The sequence below is a fragment of the Balaenoptera physalus genome, assembly GCF_965194825.1.
Source record: "Balaenoptera physalus genome assembly, chromosome: 4".
NCBI lineage: Eukaryota > Metazoa > Chordata > Mammalia > Artiodactyla > Balaenopteridae > Balaenoptera > Balaenoptera physalus.
Window position 1 is genome coordinate 135,173,193 of NC_138891.1, and position 23,999 is coordinate 135,197,191.

The 23,999-nt window shown below is 44.9% G+C and overlaps 1 protein-coding gene across 1 annotated transcript in view; it reads left to right on the forward strand.

Annotated features, from left to right (window-relative positions):
• The first annotated feature begins 377 nt into the window (after positions 1 to 377).
• Positions 378 to 23,999, forward strand: part of IFNGR2 (interferon gamma receptor 2) — a 34,410-nt gene continuing 10,788 nt past the window's right edge. Inside the window, exons 1-3 of the mRNA XM_082459120.1 lie at positions 378 to 1,059; positions 15,899 to 16,031; positions 22,390 to 22,598. Of these exons, the coding sequence (XP_082315246.1) occupies positions 393 to 1,059; positions 15,899 to 16,031; positions 22,390 to 22,598 (1,009 nt within the window). The 5' untranslated portion in view covers positions 378 to 392. The remainder of the gene's footprint in view (positions 1,060 to 15,898; positions 16,032 to 22,389; positions 22,599 to 23,999) is intronic.

The window sequence follows — 23,999 nt, forward strand, 5'->3', positions numbered from 1 at the left end:
CGCTGGCATCAAACTGGAAACAGCGCAGATTCAGCCTGAGCGCAGGCCTCCCACACACACCCCCGCAGCCCCAGCGCCCGCAGTTACTTCCTCATACACTCCTTTACAGCCTGAACCGGGGCCAAACCCACAGGCCGTTTTGAAATGTGGGACATTTCTCTCCCCCTCCGCGCTACTGGGCGCCCATTAGCCCCCGAAGCCCCACTCCTTCCTTCTCGCAGGCTCTTTCAATCCACTATACCCTTAAAACCTATTTTCAAAAAAGGGTTCAAAGCTGAGTAGGTACTTTAGAGACTAATAAGCAAGCAAAAGTTTCAGCTCGAGGGAGGAATGCTCCAACTGCGCAACCCCTGGAATCAGGGAGCAGTGGGAGAAGAGGGGGTGGGGTGAGGATGGAGGGCTCCGCGCGAGGCCCACCCAGGGCCTTGGGTTTCGAGGGGGTGTTTCCAGAAGGGTCGCAAGGCCCCCGAAGGTGGCTCTGGCAGGGTTCCCCCTCCCCCCCCACCCCACCCCGTCCTCTGTGCCAGGCCCAGGCCTCGCTCCGGGAGTCCGGCCTCGGTGAGACCCCGGCTCGGGCGGCCGCAGAGGCCGGGATCTGGCCGCGCTGGGCGCTTCGGCCGCGGGGAGACGGGGTCGGGGGGTGCGGCCGGGAGGCCCCGGGCCATGGTTCCCGGGAGCGCCGGCGCGCATGGGGGGCGCCGGGAAAATCCCCGCGGCGGGCGGGGCGCAGGAGCGCGGCGGCCTCGCGGGGCGGAGCGCGGGCGCCGGGAGGGGCCGGGCTGGGCGCGGCGGCCGAGCAGGGCTCTCCTGCCGCCCGGGACGCGCCGCCGGCGCCGCCGCCGCTCTGGAAGAGGCAGGCCCCAGCGCCCTGCGCTCGCCATGGCCACCTAGGCGGCGACGTGAGCGGCTTGGCGACCCAGCGCCGGGGCCGGGCCGCGCCCAGAGCGCCGCCGAGCCCGCGGCGCCCAGAGCCCCGGGCCATGCGGCCGCCGCCTCTGTTACTGCTGCTGCTGCTGCTGTTACTGCTCAGTGGCTGCGACGCAGCGGCGCCCCCGGCAGGTAAGCGGGGCCTGGGCCCCCCGCCCCGAGGCCGGCCGGAACCGTTGTCGCACGGGTGGGTGTCAGCGGGGAGCCCGGAGTAGGTGGGGTGCCCACGGGAACCCCGATAGGTTGGGGGTAAACGGGGGTGTCCCTAGCGGGCGGGTCCGCGGGGAGCCCGAAGTGGGTGTCGGGTGGTAGGGGAGAATTCCGGGCAACCTCGGGGCTTGGAGCAGGCGCAGCGGAGGAGCCGCTGGACGCCGTTCGCCCCTCCCGGCGCCCTGGACATCACTGGCAGGAAGGAGGGGCTTAAGCTGCCCCTGCATGAATCTGGACACACTCTAGCTCCTTCTCTCCCACCCCCGCGCCGCCGCCCAAACACCAGCGCGGCCCGACTCCGAACGTCTCAAAATGAACAAAGGAAAAACCGAATCCAGGGCTCGAGGAAAGGCCGCCTCTGCGGGCCACAGAGTCTTCTCCTGGGCCGCCTGAACGTAGCCCCGTCTGGCACGTCCTCCCCAGTGGCCTGAGCCAGAAGCAGGTCCCAGGCCTGCCTTCCTGGCAGCTGCGTGCCGTGGAGGCCAGCCACCGGCAGGGACCTCCGTCTTGGAGGTTGTGACTGTAACTCAGTCTTACTGTGGCCGGGTGTGTTTGATATCGGGTGTGAAATCCCGATGGTTAGTCCCCCGGGATGGGGAACGGATAGATGGGGGGGAAGGGGGCGGGGCGGGGCGGGGCAGCGTTCAGGGCAGGACCCAGAAATGTTACCTTGCAGGTAAGGGGGTCGGTCAGCTGAACCAGACTGTTAATCCCAGCTCCGTTCCCATCTGGATGGCCCTTTACCTGAGATCGGCCACCTGCTTACCTCTGACACTAACTGACCATACTTATGAGCAAAAGAGAAAAACTACAAAAAGAGAGAGAGAGAGAAAGAGAGAACAATGACAAAGGTGGATGTGTGAGAACGTTCTGTGCATGTCCACTTGTTTGTGTTTTGCTGGGTTCTTTCCCATGGAAAAGCCGGTATCATAGATTGGGTAACACTTAAGAAGTCTCAAGAATTTAGAAGTTTCCTCCCACTTGAATTCTCAAGGTGTTGTTTGCGTTTGTTTCTTTAATCAGCATCTCTTGCTAAAGCCCTTAAATGCTGTAGATCCTGGCTGAGGGGAGCCTTGCATATGGGGATATGTGCTCCTGGTTAAATGGCTGTTTCCCCTGGGAGTCGGACAGATGGGTTTGAATCTTTTTTTTTTTTTTCAATTTATTTATTTATTTATGGCTGTGTTGGGTCTTCGTTTCTGTGCAAGGGCTTTCTCCAGTTGCGGCGAGTGGGGGCCACTCTTCATCGCGGTGCGCGGTCCTCTCACTATCGCGGCCTCTCTTGTTGCGGAGCACAGGCTCCAGACGCGCAGGCTCAGTAGTTGTGGCTCACGGGCCCAGTTGCTCCGCGGCATGTGGGATCCTCCCAGACCAGGGCTCGAACCCGTGTCCCCTGCATTGGCAGGCAGACTCTCAACCACTGCGCCACCAGGGAAGCCCGGGTTTGAATCTTGACTCTGCTCCTCCCCAGCTTCAAGCCTTGAACGACCTATGTCTGCCCCTTCCCTGCTTCCTTCAGATGAGATTTGGGCATTGGTAAAATGTTGGTAATTGCCCAAGGTGGTCCTTTATACTAGTGCTGCTCCTGATTAGTCTGTGAACTGTTTGTGACTTGTCTGCCAATAGTCCAGAGGTTGACAGAAGTATTTCGAAACTTTGCGATTTGATATTGCTACAACACGCATGGGCAGGTCCATCTTTCTAGTGATTATCTTTGATTGTATTCTGCAAAAGTTTGGTTCTGTGTGATGCATTGGAAATAAACTGGTCCTTCACCACAGATCCTTTGCAAAGCAGCACCACATTATACTAATCTGTTTTTTGTGACTATTTGAAATTTTGCATAATAAACAATTAAAAACTAACCGGGATATTTTTAAGAGAAACTCTTTGTTGGTCAAAACACAAAGTGAAAAGATTAACGATTATATAGTAAACGGGTAGTAAGTAGTAAAATTTCCAGACTTCTCCATAATTTACAGGTGTCCTTCAGTAGTCACGCAATTGCTTTTATGGTCAGAGGGGGGAGAAAATACAAGTACTGGAAACAAAATTTTTAAAGGGAGACTTGCAATATCTACCCCTTCGAGTTGTTAGAAGGATAACATATGTAAAATATCGGACCTGACCCAATCTGTAGTAGGTGCTGCTTTAGATAGAAGCTAATCAAAGCATTAAAGTGCAGTAAGTCAACCACTCTTTAGTAATTCAATTACCCGAATGTTGAAGAATTAAGGCTTCTATTTGTAATTGTCATAGCTGCTGCTTATTGTCTAGCAGATTGGAATGTCCTTAGGCCACAAAATTTTCTCACCCTGACTTGCTGACTTGAACATCCAAAGCTTCTCGGAGCTTAGAGACCACTGAGAAATCCCCAACCACATAAAAACCATTGCAGATAAATGTGTATTAAGTAACTCCTGTTTGTCCATAATCTCAACAGTGGAAACTACTATGTAACTGGAATGTTTGGGGGCAAACTCTATAAATGATAGTAATGGCCACCATTTATTGGGCTTCTCTTTTAACTCAGACAAGCTGTTAAGTGCTTTCTATACATTATCTCTCCGAATTTTCTCACCCATATTTTGAAGTAGATAAGAGCCCCACTTTACTCCCTGGGAAACCAAACCATCCTTTATAGGAAGAGACAAATGGTCTAGGTAAATAAGCTGATGTCCAGTATTTACAGACGAGAGCAGCTTCCTGGTTATGGGTGAGGATTCAGGGAATGTCTTTTTGACTTCTCCTCATCTGCAGGGAGGTGAGATCATTGATGTTCATCATAATGACCCATCCATGGGAAGATCCTGAAGGGTGTTCGATTGTCAAGATTAAATGATTAATTTTGATGTTAGCAGTACTTTATTTTATTATCTGTGTGTGATGTGTGTTTATCAAACTATGCTGTTAAGACCCAGGAGAGACTATTCTTAAAAACGTATAAAATCTCAAACACCTGGATCCAGGGTGGATCGGAGGTGGCTGGTTGGGGCAGGAGGGTGGAACAGAAGGAGCTGTGGTTGTGAGGTGCAGAGGACACACTTGGCACCTCCCTAGGTTATCTCTTCTTACCATTAACAGTTAGTGAACCACTGCCCCAAAGACCATGGAGAAGCAAGTAGAGTGGGGCTTTGTACACCCTACTTAGGACTGTGAGCTTTTATCTTGTAGGAGCTGGGGTGTCATTGAAGGCCTGGTGTCCACCTCCAGGGACTGTATTAGTTTCCTGTTGTTGCTGTAACGAATGACTACCAACTTGGCACCTCAAACATGTTCGCCGCCTAACTAATTGGCCATCAGGCGATTTTGCCATAAAAGATAAAATAACTGGTTGACGGTTTGGTTTCATGGTTTGGTTTCAAGTGGTTGAAATGTGTCAGCGTTTCTTCCAGTTAGTGAAGTTACTGATCACTTTATCGAGCTGACAGATGACGATGATTTGGTTTCTGATTTTGAAACACACTACCTTGGAAGAGAAAGAGACCAACGGCCTTAAAGGCGCAGCATTGGACCAACGTTTCCCATAGAACTAAATGTTTATCAAGAGACATGTGACAATATGCAAGACCACGCAATAGTGTAGAGGCTTTCACAACGCAGTACAAAGCTCAATTACAAACATGCATCCCAGTGTTCAGAAACTGACACCTCGCTTAATGAAAGAGGAAATCTTACTGAAAAAGAGAAAGCATGAAACAAGTCAATAAGCAAAAAAACAAAACAAAACAAAACAATGTATAACATGATGAACGAAAGACTTTGAAGACAAGTGCTTTGTAAAGCCCACAAAATAAAATCTGTTGTTTGCGCAGTATTGCCATGCATCTACACACATTTTCAGTGGATTCAAATATTTTGTATTTTGCAATAAAGTCTTCTAAGTTTTGTTATCACTTTTCATGTTTCATTATGTCTTGCGTAATGTCTCTCTTTTATTTTTCATTATTTTACTTTTTTACAGCTAAATTGCCTTACGGCAAATTAGTTATTTGGCAAAAATGTTTGCAGTGAAAATGCTGTGGCAAAAATGTCTGTGGCAAAGAGGCTTATGGTGAAGATACCTAGAACCAAATTTAGTGTCTTACAGTTCTGGAGGTCAGCAGTCAGATGCAGCTTTCACTGGGCTAAAATCAAGATGTTGTAGGGATGTGTTCCTTTCTGAGGGTTCTAGGGGAAGAATCATTTCCTTGCCTTTTCCAGCTTCTAGACAAACATCCTTGTGGTGACATTGGGTCCACCCAAATACTCCAGGATAATCTGTTTTTAGGTCTTCTGATTAGGACCCTAAATTTCTTTTTTTTTTTTAATTTTTTAAACATCTTTATTGGAGTATAACTGCTTTACAATGGTGCGTTAGTTTCCGCTTTATAACAAAGTGAATCAGCTATACATATACACATATCCCCATATCTCCTCCCTCTTGTGTCTCCCTCCCACCCTCCCTCTAGGTGGTCACAAAGCACCCAGCTGATCTCCCTGTGCTATGCGGCTGCTTCCCACTAGCTATCTATTTTACTTATGGTAGTGTATATATGTCCATGCCACTCTCTCACTTCGTCCCAGCTTACCGTTGTTCCCCCTCCCCGTGTCCTCAAGTCCATTCTCTACATCTCCGACTTTATTCCTGTCCTGCCCCTAGGTTCTTCAGAACCTTTTTTTTTTTTTTTAGATTCCATATATGTGTGTTAGCATACGGTATTTGTTTTTCTCTTTCTGACTTCCTTCACTCTGTATGACAGTCTCTAGGTCCATCCACCTCACTACAAATAACTCAATTTCGTTTCTTTTTATGGATGAGTAACATTGCATTGTATATATGTGCCACATCTTCTTTATCCATTCATCTGTTGACGGACACTTAGGTTGCTTCCATGTCCTGGCTGTTGTAAATAGAGCTGCAATGAACATTGTGGTACATGACTCTTTTTGAATTATGGTTTTCTCAGGGTATATGCCCAGTAGTGGGATTGCTGGGTCATATGGTAGTTCTATTCTTAGTTTTTTTGAGGAACCTCCATGCTGTTCTCCATAGTGGCTGTATCAATTTACATTCCCACCAACAGTGCAAGAGGGTTCCCTTTTCTCCACACACTCTCCAGCATTTATTGTTTATAGATTTTTTGATGATAGCCATTCTGATTGGTGTGAGGTGATACCTCATTGTAGTTTTGATTTGCATTTCTCTAATGATTAGTGATGTTGAGCATCCTTTCATTTGTTTGTTGGCAATCTGTATATCTTCTTTGGAGAAATGACTGTTTAGGTCTTCTGCCCACTTTTGGATTGGGCTGTTCAGGGGTTTTTTAAAATAAATTTATTTATTTTACTTATTTATTATTTTTTGGCTGTGTTGGGTCTTCGTTGCTGCATGTGGGCTTTCTCTAGTTGTGGCGAGCAGGGGCTACTCTTCGTTGCAGTGTGCAGGCTTCTCATTGCAGTGGCTTCTCTTGTTGCAGAGCACGGGCTCTAGGCAGACAGACTTCAGTAGTTGTGGCGCGCAGGCTTGGTAATTGTGGCGCACGGGCTTAGTTGCTCTGCAGCATGTGGGATCTTCCCGGACCAGGGCTCGAACCCGTGTCCCCTGCATTGGCAGGCAGATTCTTAACCACTGCGCCACCAGGGAAGCCCCGGTTGTTTGTTTTTTTGATACTGAGCTGCATGAGCTGCTTGTATATTTTGGAGATTAATCCTTTGTCAGTTGCTTCGTTTGAAAATATTTTCTCCCATTCTGAGGGTTGTCTTTTCATCTTGTTTATGGTTTCCTTTGCTATGCAAAAGCTTTTAAGTTTTATTAGGTCCCATTTGTTTATTTTTGTTTTTATTTCCATTTCTCTAGGAGGGGGGTCAAAAAGGATCTTGCTGTGATTTATGTCATAGAGTGTTCTGCCTATGTTTTCCTCTGAGAGTTTTATAGTGTCTGGCCTTACATTTAGGTCTTTAATCCATTTGGAGTTTATTTTTGTGTATGGCCTTAGGGAGTGTTCTAATTTCATTCTTTTACATGAAGCTATCCAGTTTTCCCAGACCCACTTATTGAAGAGGCTGTCTTTTCTCCATTGTATATCCTTGCCTCCTTTGTCATAGATTAGCTGACCATAGGTGCGTGGGTTTATCTCTGGGCTTTCTCTCCTGGTCCATTGATCTATATTTCTGTTTTTGTGCCAGTATCATACTGTCTTGATTACTGTAGCTTTGTAGTATAGTCTGAAGTCAGGGAGCCTGATTCCTCCAGCTCCATTTTTCTTTCTCAGGATTGCTTTGGCTACTCAGGGTCTTTTGTGTTTCCATACAAATTGTGAAATTTTTTGTTCTAGTTCTGTGAAAAATGCCATTGGTAGTTTAATAGAGATTGCACTGAATCTGTAGATTTCTTTGGGTAGTATAGTCATTTTCACAATGTTGATTCTTCCAATCCAAGAACATGATATATCTCTCCATCTGTTTGTATCACCTTTAATTTCTTTCATCAGTGTCTTATAGTTTTCTGCATACAGGTCTTTTGTCTCCTTAGGTAGGTTTATTCCTAGGTATTTTATTCTTTTTGTTGCAATGGTAAATGGGAGTGTTTCCTTAATTGCTCTTTCAGATTTTTCATCATTAGTGTATAGGAATGCAAGAGATTTCTGTGCATTAATTTTGTGTCCTGCTACTTTACCAAATGCATTAATTAGCTCTAGTAGTTTTCTGGTATCATCTATAGGATTCTCTATGTATAGTATCATGTCATCTGCAAACAGTGACAGTTTTACTTCTTCTTTTCCAATTTAGATTCCTTTTATTTCTTTTTCTTCTCTGATTGCTGTGGCTAAAACTTCCAAGACTATGTTGAATAATGGTGGTGAGAGTGGGCAACCTTGTCTTGTTCCTGATCTTAGTGGAAATGGTTTCAGTTTTTCACCATTCAGAACAATGTTGGCTATGGGTTTGTCATAAATGGCCTTTATTATGTTGAGGTAAGTTCCCTCTATGCCTACTTTCTGGAGGGTTTTTATCATAAATGGGTGTTAAATTTTGTCAGAAGCTTTTTCTGCATCTATTGACATGATCATATGGTTTTTCTCCTTCAATTTGTTAATATGGTTTATCACACTGATTGATTTGCATATATTGAAGAATCCTTGCATTCCTGGGATAAACCCCACTTGATCATGGTGTATGATCCTTTAAATGTGCTGTTGGATACTGTTTGCTAGTATTTTGTTGAGGATTTTTGCATCTATGTTCATCAGTGATATTGGCCTGTAGTTTTCTTTTTTTTTGTGGCATCTGACTGGTTTGGATATCAGGGTGATGGTGACCTTGTAGAATGAGTTTGGGAGTATTCCTCCCTCTGCTATATTTTGGAAGAGTTTGAGAAGGATAGGTGTTAGCTCTTCTCTAAATGTTTGATAGAATTTGCCTGTGAAGCCATCTGGTCCTGGGCTTTTGTTTGTTGGAAGATTTTTAATCACAGTTTCAATTTCAGTGCTGGTGATTGGTCTGTTTATATTTTCTATTTCTTCCTGGTTCAGGTTGTCCATTTCTTCCAGGTTGTCCATTTTATTGGCATATAGTTGCTTGTAGTAATCTCTCATGATCCTTTGTATTTCTGCAGTGTCAGTTGTTACTTCCCCTTTTTCATTTCTAATTCTATTGATTTGAGTCTTCTCCCTTTTTTTCTTGATGAGTCTGGCTAATGGTTTATCAATTTCGTTTATCTTCTCAAAGAACCAGCTTTTAGTTTTATTGATCTTTGCTATCATTTCCTTCATTTCATTTTCATTTATTTCTGATCTGATCTTTATGATTTCTTTCCTTCTGCTAACTTTGGGGGGTTTTTGTTCTTTCTCTAATTGCTTTAGGTGTAAGTTTACATTGTTTATTTGAGATGTTTCTTGTTTCTTGAGGTAGGATTGTATTGCTATACACTTCCCTCTTAGAACTGCTTTTGCTGCATCCCATAGGTTTTGGGTCGTCGTGTTTTCATTGTCATTTGTTTCTAGGTATTTTTTGATTTCCTCTTTGATTTCTTCAGTGATCTCTTGGTTATTTAGTAGTGCACTGTTTGGTTTTTTTACAGATTTTTTCCTGTAATTGATATCTAGTCTCATAGTGTTGTGGTCAGAAAAGATACTTGATACGATTTCAGTTTTCTTAAATTTACCAAGGCTTGATTTGTGACCCAAGATACGATCTATCCTGGAAAATGTTCCATGAGCACTTGAGAAGAAAGTGTAATCTGCTGTTTTTGGATGGAATGTCCTATAAATATCAATTAAGTCCATCTTGTTTAATGTATCATTTAAAGCTTGCGTTTCCTTATTTATTTTCATTTTGGATGATCTGTCCATTGGTGAAAGTGGGGTGTTAAAGTCCCCTACTATGATTGTGTTACTGTCAATTTCCCCTTTTATGGCTGTTAGCATTTGCCTTATGTATTGAGGTGCTCCTATGTTGGGTGCATAAATATTTACAATTGTTATATCTTCCTCTTGGATTGATCCCTTGGTCATTATGTAGTGTCCTTCTTTGTCTCTTGTAATAGTCTTTATTTTAAAGTATTTTGTCTGGTATGAGTATTGCTACTCCAGCTTTCTTTTGATTTCCATTTGCATGGAATATCTTTTTCCATCCCCTCACTTTCAGTCTGTATGTGTCCCTAGGTCTGAAGTGGGTCTCTTGTAGACAGCATATGTATGGGTCTTGTTTTTGTATCCATTCAGCCAGTCTCTGTCTTTTGGTTGGAGCATTTAATCCATTTACATCTAAGGTAGTTATCGATATGAATGTTCCTATTACCATTTTCTTAATTGTTTTGGGCTTGTTATTGTAAGTCTTTTCCTTCCTTGTGTTTCCTGCCTAGAGAAGTTCCTTTAGCATTTGTTGTAGAGCTGGTTTGGTGGTGCTGAATTCTCTTAGCTTTTGCTTGTCTGTAAAGATTTTCATTTCTCTATCGAATCTGAATGAGATCCTTGCTGGGTAGAGTAATCTTGATTGTAGGTTTTTCCCTTTCATCTCTTTAAATATGTCCTGCCACTCCCTTCTGGCTTGCAGAGTTTCTGCTGAAAGATCAGCTGTTAACCTTATGGGGATTCCCTTGTATGTTAATTGTTGCTTTTCCCTTGCTGCTTTTAATATTTTTTCTTTGAATTTAATTTTTGATAGTTTGATTAAGATGTGTCTTGGCATGTTTCTCCTTGGATTTATCCTGTATGGGACTCTCTGCATTTCCTGGACTTTATTGACTATTTCCTTTCCCATATTAGGGAAGTTTTCAACTATAATCTCTTCAAATATTTTCTCAGTCCCTTTTTTTTTCTCTTCTTCTTCTGGGACCCCTGTAATTCGAATGTTGGTGCGTTTAATGTTGTCCCAGAGGTCTCTGAGATTGTCCTCAACTCTTTTCATTCTTTTTTCTTTATTCTGCCCTGTGGTAGTCATTTCCACTATTTTATCTTCCAGGTCACTTATCCGTTTTTCTACCTCAGTTATTCTGCTATTGATTCCTTCTAGAGAATTTTTAATTTCATTGATTGTGTTGTTCATCATTGTTTGTTTGCTCTTTAGTTCTTCTAGGTCCTTATTAAACGTTTCTTGTATTTTCTCCATTCTATTTCCAAGATTTTGGATCATCTTTAATATCATTACTGTGAATTCTTTTTCAGGTAGACTGCCTATTTCCTCTTCATTTGTTTGGTCTGGTGGGTTTTTCCCTTGCTCCTTCATCTGCTGTGTATTTTTCTGTCTTGTCATTTTGCCTAACTTACTGTGTTTGGGGTCTCCTTTTCACAGGCTGCAGGTTCATAGTTCCTGTTGTTTTTGGTGTCTGCTCCCAGTGGGTAAGGTTGGTTCAGTGGGTTGTGTAGGCTTCCTGGTGGAGGCGAGTGGTACCTGTGTTTTGGTGGATGTGGCTGGATCTTGTCTTTCTGGTGGGCGGGACCGCGTCCGGTGGTGTGTTTTGGGGTGCCTGTGATCTTATTATGATTTTAGGCAGCCTCTCTGCTAATGGGTGTGGTTGTGTTCCTGTCTTGCTAGTTGTTTGGCATAGGGTGTCTAGCACTGTAGCTTGCTGGTCGTTGAGTGGAGCTGGGTCTTAGCGTTGAGATGGAGATCTCCGAGAGGGCTTTTGCTGTTTGATATTATGTGGGACCGGGAGGTCTCTGGTGAACCAGTGTCCTGAACTCAGCTCTCCCACCTCAGAGGCTCAGGCCTGACACCCAGCCGGAGCAGCAAGACCCTGTCAGCGACACGGCTGTGCACGCCCCGTGTCCTCCTCAGAACCCTAGGTTTCATCCCCTCCCAAAGATATCTGTGTCCTGTGACTACATTAGGACACAGACATCTTTGGGAGGGGCCACTGTTCTGCCTACAGCAGGGTCAGACCATTGAATACAGTGGTCAGCATGGGGCTGGGCCCCCTGTTGGTGGTCACTGAAGGCAGGGTCTGGGTATCGGGTTGTGGCGCGCCACCTGCAGAAGCAGCCGTCCATCAGGACACCCTGAAATAGGCACGTCTTAAAAATCACACTTAGGCAGCAGTGTCTGGTTTGCCTTTCATTCGTGGTCCCTCATTTGCCCCTCACTCCATCTCTGGGAGAGATGGTATCATTTCATTATTCATGGGGAAACTGAGGCTCAGGTGGGGTCGTGGTAGGATCCCATGGCTCTAGGTGGCAGGATCAGGATTCCAGGCAAAGCCCTTTGTCCAGAAATTCTCTTCCCTTCCCACAGAGCTTTTGTCAACACTGTTGACAGCAGGTGCTATGGCCCTAAATATATGGACCTTTTAGAGCCATCCAGATAACTCCATGGTCCAGAGTTGTACCCACTCCCTGCCCCAGCCTCTGAGACCAGAGAAAAGGCAGGACTTACACACAAAGCAAGGAAGAGAAAGAGAGACTGAGCTTAGCGTGGGTTTCGGGTGGACAAATGCAACACTGAGGACACAGAAACTAGCTACATAATCCCTGAAGCAACTCAGGCCGCTGGGCTGCAGGCCGCTCGCTCCCCAGATCCTGCGTGCCTGGTCCTCCAGGCACTGGGGATGAAACGGCCCCCAAGTGTGGCAACACCCAGCCCTCCTGGAGCTCGCCGCTCTAGTGTCGGGCGAGACTGTCAGTGAGCTGCTAGCAAGGAGGAGAGGAAACGATCACGTGGTGCTCGCACTGTTCTCAGCCCCGCATGTGAAATTAACCCACTCATTCCTCATAATAACCCTTTGAAGTCTTCACTGTTTTCATTTCCATTTCGCAGGTGAGACAACCGAGGCACAGAGAGGGAAACAGCTTGCTCAAGGTCCCACAAAGAGCGCATGGCTTTGAACCCAGGCAGTCAAGTTCTGGAATCCATGCCTCTCACCACCGGGGTGTAAACAAAGGACGCAGGTGGTGGGAAAGCCAGGAGAAAAGGAAAGCAGGGATCGGGAGTCCCCTGCCCTGGGCTTCATAGGCAGGAAGCTACTCTGATAAGGTGGCATCTGAGCAGAGACATGAAGGGAGCGGGGGAGAGAGCCTGGCACAGGGGGAAAGAAGGCTCCAGAGAAGGGCAGCAGCAAGGGCAAGGCGAGGTGAGAGGGTGCCCGGTGCTTCCCAGGAACAAGGAGGAGGCCACGGGAAGCTGTTGAGGGACGGGCCTCCTGAGAGGCGTGCAGGGCCGGGGTTGAAGCTGTTGGTGTTAATGAGTGGGCAGCCTCTGGTACTTCACTGTGAAATCTACAGCCGTAAGACTCATTTTCTTCTCTGAATGTGGTGAGACAGGGGAGTCCAAGAAACTCAAATACGAGAGCAAAACTGCAGGTCCTCTCTCCACACCTCAGTAAAATGAAAGTTGAAGAAAGTGGAAGACTCATCTGGAGACCCCAACTTTTCCAGAAGGCTTTCTTCTGGTCCACGTGCCAGTTGGGGTGGAAGACTTCGCTGGTCCCCTGTCGCTCCCTTTCTCAGCTGAATGTTTAGACGGGGGGGAGGGTGCCAGGAGAAGGGCAGAGGGAGAGGGAATGCCTTCTGGCTCCTCCCCAGAGATGGGGAGATGGGGAGGAGGCCTGTGGCAGCCTGAATAAGGGTCCCCAAAGATGTCCACATCCTCATCCCCAGAACCTGTGACCACGTTATCTTACATGGCAAAAGGGATTTGGCAGACGTGATTAAATTACGGGTCCTGAGCTGGGGAGATTATCCTGGATTGTCGGGCTCTGTGGGCCCAGTGCAATCACAAGGGTCCTTGGAAGATGGAAGAGGTAGGCAAGAGAGTCAGAACCAAAGAGACGGCAGCACAAGAAAGACTCAGCCCAGCATTGCCGGAGGAAGAGGCCATGAGCCGAAGAATGTGAGCAGCTTCTAGGCAAGGAAAAAGGCAAGCTTCCAGAAGGAACAGAGCCCTGCCGACACCTTGACATGGGCCCAGTGAGACCTACTGCAAACTTCTGACCTCCAGAGCTATAAGAGCATAAATCTGGGTTGTTTTAAGACACTACATTTGGGGTCATTTATTTCAACATCAATAGGAAACTGGGGACTTCCCTGGTGGCGCAGTGGTTAAGAATCCGCCTACCAGTGCAGGGGACACGGGTTTGAGCCCTGGACCGGGAAGATCCCACATGCCGCGGAGCAACTGGGCCCATGAGCCACAACTACTGAGCCTGCGCTCTAGAGCCCGCGAGCCACAACTACCGAGCCCACGTGCCACAACTACTGAAGCCCGTGTGCCTAGAGCCTGTGCTCCGCAACAAGAGAAGCCACCGCAATGAGAAGCCCACTCACCACAACAAAGAGTAGCCCCAGCTCGCCACAACTAGAGAAAGCCTGCATGCAATGAAGATCCAATACAGCCAAAAAACAATTAATTAATTAATTAATTAATTTTTTAAAACTAGGAAGCTAATATAGACAGCAGAAGGTCTCCGGGATGCTCTGATGGGTGCCCAGCCCTAACCAAGCACTCACCCCTGAGACCCTGCACATCCCTCCCTGGAAGCAGAACTTCATTTCTCAGCTCAGAAATGCTCTGGCATCCACTGGGCTATAGCAGCCACAGTGGGTGGGACGGGCCCGACCAGGAGACCAGCCTGCCGCCACGCTGCGCCTTTGGCCCGGCTTCCATGAGGCCTGGCATGAGTTGGCAGCAGTGTTGGTGAGCTGGTTGAATTAAGATCTAGAATGGAGGTCAGCCCAAGGTCATAGCTGTGAAGACAGTGGACATTCTGTAAGTAAACAAGTGGCCACAGACTCTAGGTAATGTACCTTTCAGAAGAGAGCAGCAAGCCAGGCTATCAGCTGATCTGGGCATCCTTCTTTCTTTAAGATTGGATGCATTTACTGAAATTGTGTGGTTTGAGTTTCCTGCTTTGAATTCTGGAACGGCATGTTTTTCAAGCTTTACTTTCCACCTCTGGGTGTTTCTCATTAATCTTTTTTTTTTTTTTTTTTTTTTTCTGCCGCGTCGGGTCTTTGTTGCTCTGCGCGGGCTTCCTCTAGTTGCAGCGAGCAGGGGCTACTCTTTGTTGCACAGGCTTCTCATTGCGGTGTCTTCTCTTGTTGCGGAGCATGGGCTCTAGGCACGCAGGCTTTCAGTAGTTGCAGCACACGGGCCCTATAGCTCGCGGACTTCAGTAGTTGTGGCGTATAGGCTTAGTTGCTCCGTGGCATGTGGGATCTTCCCGGACCAGGGATTGAACCCGTGTCCCCTGCGTTGGCAGGCGGATTCTTAACCACTGCGCCACCAGGGAAGTCCCCATTAATCTTTCAATCTCAGAGAAAGTCTATCATTAGGTCTGTTTTCTTACTAGAGAAAAGGCTCCCGTGCGGGCAGCCTCTAGCCCAATCCTGTAAAGCACCTGCTTGGAGTTGTGTCTCCCAGGTCACCCCGAGAAGGGGGATTCAGATGTTGGTGGCAGTTCCCTGGGGAATGTGTTATTCTGTCGTTTGTAATTCTCAGACTTCAGTGTGCATGAGAATCAGCTGGGAAGCTTGTTGAAAATGCAGAATTCCTGGTCTGGGGTGGGGCCTGTGAATCTGCATTTTAACTTCAGTGCTTGTGATGTTGGGGGTGTCTTTGAGAAACACAGCGACTCTGATGAAGCCCAGAAGACAAGTCCTCACCCTCCCAGGTGTCTGTGGGCTTTGCACGCCTGGTTTGGGGTGTGTTTCTGTGCGTGTGTATGTGTGCACCCATGTTTGTGGAAGTTTACCAGACACTCCTTTGGTATAAGTCTGGGTCTAATGCACGTCAAGTGGTCATCAAGTTAATTTTCTCCACGGCCTTCTGCAGTCTACTGTTATTTATTCCTTATTCCTGACGAAGAAACGGAAGCCCGGGCTGTTAAGTTACCCACACTTACTAAACGTAAAACAGGCGTTCTAGTTCAGCCAGACCCCGCACCCAGGACCTGTTCATAAGGACTGGAACCTGCAAGTGGAAAGGCAGCCCCAAGCCCCTCCTTTTCCCACGGCCTGTGTCAGTGGTGCCATCTTTAGTCAAAGGCTAAAGGAGTAGGGGAGAACGGGTAATACCAAACACCGAGGCGTAATGGGAAGGAAATCCAAAGGAGGGGATGTATGTATATGTATGGCTGATTCATTTTGCTGTACAGTAGAAACTGACACAACATGGTAAAGCAACTATACTCCAATAACAATTAGTTTAAAAAAAAAAAAAAAACACCAAGGCGTAGGAATGGTCTGGTAGAGTGCATTGGAATATTTTTGTAATCGATTTTTCTCCTCTTGACCCTCCCTTTCTCTCCCGCCTCTCCCCCCTTCTCTTATTCTCTGTCCCTGTCAAGACACCCTCTTCCAGCTGCCTGCTCCTCGAAACCTGAAGGTTCACCTGTACAACGCCCAGCAGGCTCTGAGCTGGGAGCCCGTGTCCCTGCACAACGACACAAGGCTGGTGGTCTACCAGGTGCAGTATAAATAGTAAGCGACATTTCTGTTGGCATTCTTACCGGGAGCTGGGGTTGGGAGGTTGTTTCGGAACCTGAGGCCAGCTGCTTGTTCTTGCCTCTTGGCAGGATTGTAAGCAAATCCATGGGAAGCAGATAGTTCTCTTGTACTTTTTACATCTCCAAGGACAGAGATTTCACAACACCCCACGCATCTGAAGGCTGAAAGGACGCTGGCCGTCAGAGAACTCAGCTGTCTAACCACATGGCTGCTTAGTTTGCTGGAAGTTGACTCATCGGTTTCAAGAGAAGATGTATAAAAAGCCTTCCTGTCTTGAAAGGGCAAGAGGCATCTTTTGGTCTTCATCTTTTTCAGGTGTCAAAATCTGGTTTATTTAGGCTTGTGGGCCAAATTTGGTCTAATAAGGAAGTTATTCATCTAATGAACTATTAATTCTCAGCTTCTAAACTGGTGTTCCATTTTGAAATTTATTCCGGCCCCTCATTCTGTCTCTCACCTTCTTTTCAAGCTTTTTTACAGTTTGCCATCATTTGATTTGCAGTATAGACACATAGGGGAAGAAGAAAGGCAAAATCCAAGTCCTTGTTTACCTTGTTCAATGAATTAAGTGAAGACTAAGTTAAAATTATTGTGGGAATTCCCTCGCAGTCCAGTGGTTAGGACTCCACTCTTCCAATGCACAGGGCGTGAGTTCAATCCCTGGTCGGGGAACAAAGATCCTGCATGCCACACGGTGCGCCAAAAAAAAAAAAAAAAAAAAATTATCAGCTAAGTCATTTTTAGATTACTAAATAAGCAAAATTTTTAAAAATAGGAATGCTCAGTGCTTTTGAGAATGTGGCTGGTGGATACAGTGCTGGATCAGGATCAATTATGAGCACAGCCCCCTTAGAAAACACTTCTACTATTCACTTAAAGTCTAGGGATGTCCATGTTACTTTTTTTTTTTTTTTTTTCCATGTTACTTTTATCCTAGGCAGACAGTACAAACCCCCCATCAGAAAAAAAAAACAAACTTATATTCATGAAGATATACTGATACATTGAAGTGTCTATGCATGTCCATTAGCAGGAAGGTGGCAAACTGTGTCAAGTTAACTTGTGGATGAACCCTTAGGTGACCAGTAAAAAGGGTAGTTATGTGTCACGTGACAGCAGGTGCAACTGTATGCGATTTGGAATGAGTCTATGGTCAAGAACAGGTAGGCAATGTAGAAAAATTACAGATGGTTAATTTGTTAGAGGAGTAGTTTCCAGATGACTTCGTTTTCATCATTAACTGTCCATTGTAACGATACTTGCTTAACAAAAATTCTGAACTGGGATTTGAGTCCTATCTCTGGATCGCATTTATCTATTTCTTAAGTAATTATAAATTACAAACCTAATCATCTGTAATAAACGGACCAGTCCATGAGGACCGGCTACATAATTTGTGGGGCTCGGTGCAAAATGAAAATGTGAGGCCCCTTGTGAAAAAACTATTGGGAATTTCAGGATGGTAAAGCAGAGCTTCAAACCAGGTGCCCTCCTAGGAGTACAGCTTTGTGCCGCTGCACAGGTCACATGCCCGTGAAGCTGGCCCTGCTTGGCATTTAGTAAATATGGTATCTTAGAGCCATACAAGAAGATTTCAGTAAGAGGAAGTCACAGCTGATCTGTTGACTAGCATTCCTTAGCCTTGACTAGGGAAGTACATTTGTGGGTTGACAGAGCGCCTCTAAATATTAGAAGTATTTGTTAAAGCCTTTGACAGTTTCACATCACAGACCAACCTGTTTCACTGTGTTTTCTATTTGGAAAGCATTTTGTAGATATTTTTTCAGGTTAGAGGTTGGTTTTGGTAAAAGAAACAAAGAGGTGTGTTGAATGTGAATGTCCCTATTTGGAAAAGCTGAGGGGGTCACTGAAAACTCAAATAGAGGCTAATTTTGTTTTCTTTTCCAATTACAGATTTGATCATGCAAGAGGGCCTTTGCTTTTTTTGTTGGTTTGTTTCTAGATACTTTCACTTGTTTAGGACATTTTAGTTACATTAAATAATTTAATTTTGAGGCTTGTGGGACTTACAAGTTTCCATTCTGTTTCTCTCCAGTAAAACATCACTATAATTATAAATAAATGTGCCTCTGTTTTTTGACAGTCACAGTAGCAAAGCCAAAATTACGTAGAGCACTTTGTGGGAAAATTTTAAGTTTAAATCAGAAGTTGCAGATCACGTGGCCTAAAGTCTGTGTTTGGTCCACAATGTTTAATTTTTTTTTTCCAATTAGTGCCAACATTTAAAAATCTGGAGATTTCACTTAAAAAAAAAAAGAACCGAATTTCTGTTTTTTCTTGAAAATAAAGACAGGCAGACAGCGGGGCCCTTTCTAGGTCACACCCCACTTGCCCTGCTGCCAGGCCAGGACCTGCCTCGCTCAGTCTTCCCAATGCATTTTTTAAATTTCATTGTTTCATCATTTTAATAGCAATACATTTTCTTTATAGAAAACGTGGAAAACCCAGAAACGTAAAAAGAATAAAATTAAAACAACCTGGTGTCCAAGAAAAATCACTATTCTCATTTTAGTGTATTTCTCCCTAGACTTTTTTTTCTAAATACATGCAGTTGTTTGCAAATGTGCCAGCTTGTGTATAAGACTGAAACAAAACTGGGGTTACACTTCTGGGTCCTGTTTCCTTTTTTTTTTTCCTTTTAACAATGTAGTTAAGCATGTAGCCACTTTTTTCATACAGTTATTTCTGTGTGAACATTTGTATTCTATGTTCTGTTATATGATGTATCACTCATGACTTTTTTAACTTTTCCTCACTCACGAGTGGTATAAATAGTTGACAGTTTGCGACTGTTATAAGTAATGTCCTCAGACATAAATCGTGTCTGATTGTTTTCTTACATTTCTGGAAGATGACTTGCTGGGTTCAAAGGGAAGAAACTTCATCATTTTTGGAAGTGATGTAACAGAGGCTGGACAGTGAAATCATTGTTTGCCCAGGTGTTTAACAAACATTTAGATGGTGCTTACTAGGCATCAGGCCCTGATCCAGGCACTTTCCTGGTGTCCACTGTTTCAACTGTCAAGACAACCCTGAGAGTCAGATGCTATAGTTCATCCCATCTTATAGATAAGAAGACTGAGGAACAGAGAAGTGAAGTAACTGGGATTTGAACCCACGTAATCTGGCCCCAGAGTCCGTGTGTTTAATCATTATGCTGTTCTCCCTCTCATGATGAGGTTGCTTTCAAAATTAGGTAAAAGGGACAGAGGCCATCCACGTGAGTACATTGCCAGGAGCCAGGACTACTTGCTGGGTAAGGCTCAGACTGGCTGATTCAACATAAGCCTGGGCAAGAGGGTGGGAGTCCAGACATGGGCAGTGCCACGCTCGTGAGGCTGTGTCCATTTCATTATCCATTTAAATGGGGCCAAAAAATAAAAAATAAAAAATAAATAAATGGGGCCCACAGCACCTTATTTTTACCCTTTGCAATTAGATGGGGAGGCCACATTCCGGAACTCCACTTCCCCCCCCGCAAACTGCTGACCTTCATGTGTCAGCTGTCATTTAAATTTGGATGGCTTGTGCCCTTTTAAACCCCTTTTTTGAGAAACACTTTTAAAAAGTAGTTCTGAAATTCAACGGATTTCTGTGTATTGATTTTGTAACCTGCAACTTTACGAAATTCATTGATGAGCTCTAGTAGTTTTCTGGTAGCGTCTTTAGGATTTTCTATGTATAGTATCATGTCATCTGCAAACACTGACAGTTTAACTTCTTTTCGAATTTGGATTCCTTTTATTTCTTTTGCTTCTCTGATTGGCTAGGACTTCCAAAACTATGTTTAATAAAAGTGGCGAGAGTGGACCTCCTTGTCTTGTTCCTGACCTTAGAGGAAATGCTTTCAGCTTTTCACCCTTGAGTCTGATGTTAGCTGTAGGTTTGTCATATATGGCCTTTATTATGTTGAGGTATGTTCCCCTCTCTGCCCACTTTCTGGAGAGTTTTTATCATAAATGGGTGTTGAATTTTCTCAAAAGCTTTTTCTACATCTATTGAAATGATCATATGTTTTTTATTCTTCAATTTGTTGATATGGTGTATCACACTGATTGATTTGAGGATACTGAAAAAACCTTGCATCCCTGGGATAAATCCGAAAGGGGCAAGCTTGGAGGTGAGGGGAGGAGATGGTACATGGGTGGTCAGTTCCCTGGCGAATCAGGGAGAGGGCCTTTTGCCCCAGTTCAACAGCTGGGATTGGCAGGGAGAAGGTTATAGTATCTTTAAGTATCTGTATAACTTAAAAAAAAAATCACTTACCCCCTTGTGAAGCACACCACCCCCAGTCTGAGAGGGGGTGTCTGTGGTTTGTGGTCCCTTTCCCGATTAGGGCCTGTGACCCCAGGGCGTGATGGTATGTGAGTATGGTGGGCATCTTCTGTGGAATCCCTGGCCACACATCTTGATGTGGCGTTCATCTGGTCACCCGCCACATTAGCAGAAGATAAGTCTCCAGGCAGGGTCAGAGGTACACTCAGAAGCACATGTGTGAGAGCTGGTGGCCGTGACCCCCCAGCCTCATCTCTCCTGTCTCCCCTGGCCTTGCTTTCCAGGCCAGAGTTGCTGTCCCGGGCATAGCCTGTCCCTAGAGGGGACACTGCCTGCTGCCGCACTACTGAGGCTTCTAGAGCTACCTCCCTGCCTTTTCTCAAGTCAGTCACCTAAGGACAGAGCTCAGAGTCAGCGAGTAGAATCCCACGTGGGCGGGTGGCATTGGGACTCTGGGGAATGCATTCTCACTTACAAGGACGCATGGCCTTACATTTGGCAAAGTTTTCATGTGGCCAAGACTCTCTTTAAATGGGCACTTATGGGGTGAAAACAAACTCTACGCCAGCAGGAAGTATGGGTATGGTTTGTATGAACACAGTATCATTCCTAAGACATAGGCTACAGAGGCTGAGTTTGAAGCATTAAAATCAACTGTAGAACAAAACAGCAGAAAATGTTTGCAAATCATATATCTGATAAGGGACTTGTATCCAGAATGTATAAAGAACTCTTACAACTCAAAATTAAAAGGCAAATAACCCAATTAAAATATAGACAAAGGATCTGAGTAGACAGTTCTCCAAAGAAGATATGCAAATAGCCAATAAGCACATGAAAAGATACTCAACATCATTAGTCGCCAGGGAAAATATAGCCACTTGGATGGCTACAATAAAAAAGGCATGGGCTTCCCTGGTGGTGCTGTGGTTAAGAATCCACCTGCCAATGCAGGGGACACGGGTTCAAGCCCTGGTCCGGGAAGATCCCACATGCCGCAGAGCAACTAAGCCCGTGCGCCACAACTACTGAGCCTGCACTCTAGAGCCCGCGAACCATGACTACTGAGCCCGTGTACCACAACTACTGAAGCCCACGCGCCTAGAGCCCTTGCTCTGCAACAAGAGACGCCACCGCAATGAGAAGCCCGCGCACCGCAACGAAGAGTAGCCCCTGCTCGCCGCAACTAGAGAAAGCCTGCGCGCAACAATGAAGACCCAATGCAGCCAAAAATAAATAAATAAAATAAATAAGTTTATAAAAATTAAAAATTAAAAAAGCATAATAACAAGTGTTGGTGAGGATAAGGAGAAATTGGAACCCTTATACATTGTGGGTGGGAATGTAAAATGGTGCAGCTACTTTGGAAATCAGTTAAAAATATTTACCATATGACCTGGCAAGTCCACTCCTAGGTATACACCCCAGAGAACTGAACATAAGTTCACAAAGAAATTTCCATGTAAATATTCTTAGTATTATTCACAATAGCCAAAAAGTGGAGACAACCCACACGCCCATCAGCAGATCAGTGGATAAACTAAATGTGGTATGTACATACAATGGGACATTATTTGGTCATAAGAAGGGATGAAGTACTGATACATGCTACAACATGTATCACGCTTGAAAACATACTAAGTAAAACAGGCTAAGTGAAGGGCACTAGTCACAAAAGACCACATAGTTTATGATTCTATTTCTATGAAATGTCCAGAACAGGCAAATCCATAGAGATAGAAAGTAGATCAATGGTAGCCTAGGGCTTGCGGGGTGGAGGAAATGGAGAGTGATTGCTGTAGGTGCAGGGGTTTTTAGGGGATGATGAACTGGATTGAAATGGATTGTGGTGAGGCTGCACAACCCTGTGAATTTACTGAAATCCATTGAATTGTACACTTTAAATGGGGGCAGTGTATGGTATGTGAGCTATGTCTCAATCGAAAACATCGAATTAAAAACTCATCTCTGGGGAAACTGTTATATGTGATCGAAGAGAGACTTGTGCAAAGTAAAATCCTTCTTCCCTTTGCAGCAGCACTAGTAGTACCTGGTATGACGTCAACAAAAAAGACAGCAGGGTGGATTGTACGAACCTCACCGGGACAGAGTGTAACTTTACCGCAAACAGCCTCTTGGAGGGTTTCCCACGGCATTTCAACATCTCTTTACGCGTCCGAGCTAAGCTGGGGGACCTCGTCTCTGCCTGGGTAAAGGCACCTTGGTTCGAACACTATCGGAATGGTAAGACGACTTGGGTACAAACTTCCTTTAACGTTTGCAGGTTTTCTTCACTTTCCTCTTCGCTGAGCGGTACTGACTCCACGCCCCTCCGTCCTGCCTCTTACCCTAAATAACCAGCACCCAGGTGGGTATGATGGTCAAACCCGAGTACTGACCACGGAAGCTGACGCTAGGGGAGGGTGATTTCCTAGACCTGGAAGTTGTCAAACCCCAGCCTGCAGGTCAAATCCCGCCCGCCAACCGGTTTTTGTAAAGTTTTATTGGAAAGAAAATGTGTTATATATGTACAATGGAATACTACTCAGCCATAAAAAAAGAATGAAATAATGCCATTTGCAGCAACATGGGTGGACCTAGAGATTATCATATAAGTGAAGTAAGTCAGAGGAAGAAATATTGTATGATATCTCTTACATGGGGAATCTAAAAAAATGATACAGATGAACTTATTTACAAAACAGAAACAGACTCACAGACATAGAAAACAAACTTACGGTTACCCAAGTGGAAAGGGGGGGAGGGATAAATTTGGAGTATGGGATTAAGATATACACACTACTATATATAAAACAGATAAACAACAAGGACCTACTGTATAGCACAGGGAACTTGTAATAACCTATAATGGAAAAGAATCTAAAAAAGAATACATGTATAACTGAATCACTTTGCTGTACACCTGAAACTAACACAATATTGTAAATCAACTATACTTCAATTTTTAAAAAAAAAGTTTTATCGGAATGCAGTTTCCCCATCTTTTCATATACTGTCTATGGCTGCTTCCAAGCTGCAACAGGGGGGCTGAGTAGTCGCAACAGGGGCTGCGTGACCAGTCAGAGCCTAAATTCACTCTGGTGCTTTACTGAGAAAGTTTGCTAACCTCTGTGCTGGAGGGAATACTAGCATATTGGCTTCACTGATCACTGTTACATGGCACAACTTCTTTTATGTTCAGGAAAGATTTTAATTTAGCCTTGAACAGTACCTGGCACATAGCAGAAAATATCTGTGGAATGATTGAATGAACAGATATGCTCCCAGATATTGGAAGGGAGCATGAGAGTCGTCAGACAATAGTTTATAGATTTGTTCCTTCAATGATTCATTTTTCACATGGTCAGCCGTGCCTAATGTTTCTCTGCTGTCTATGCAAACACAAAGTATGGAACTTCTTGGGATCCTGATTCAAACTAAACAGAGGTATAAGACGACTGAGGAAATGTGATCGCTGTCTAGATCTTTGATGACTTATTAAGCAATTGTTGCTAATATACTTTAGGTGTTATAATGGTATTTTGTTATGTTTTTTTAAAAAGGCGGGGAGTCTGGTCTTTTCAAGATACATACTGAAGTATTTACAGATGCAATGATGTAATGTCTGAGATTCCTTCAAAATAA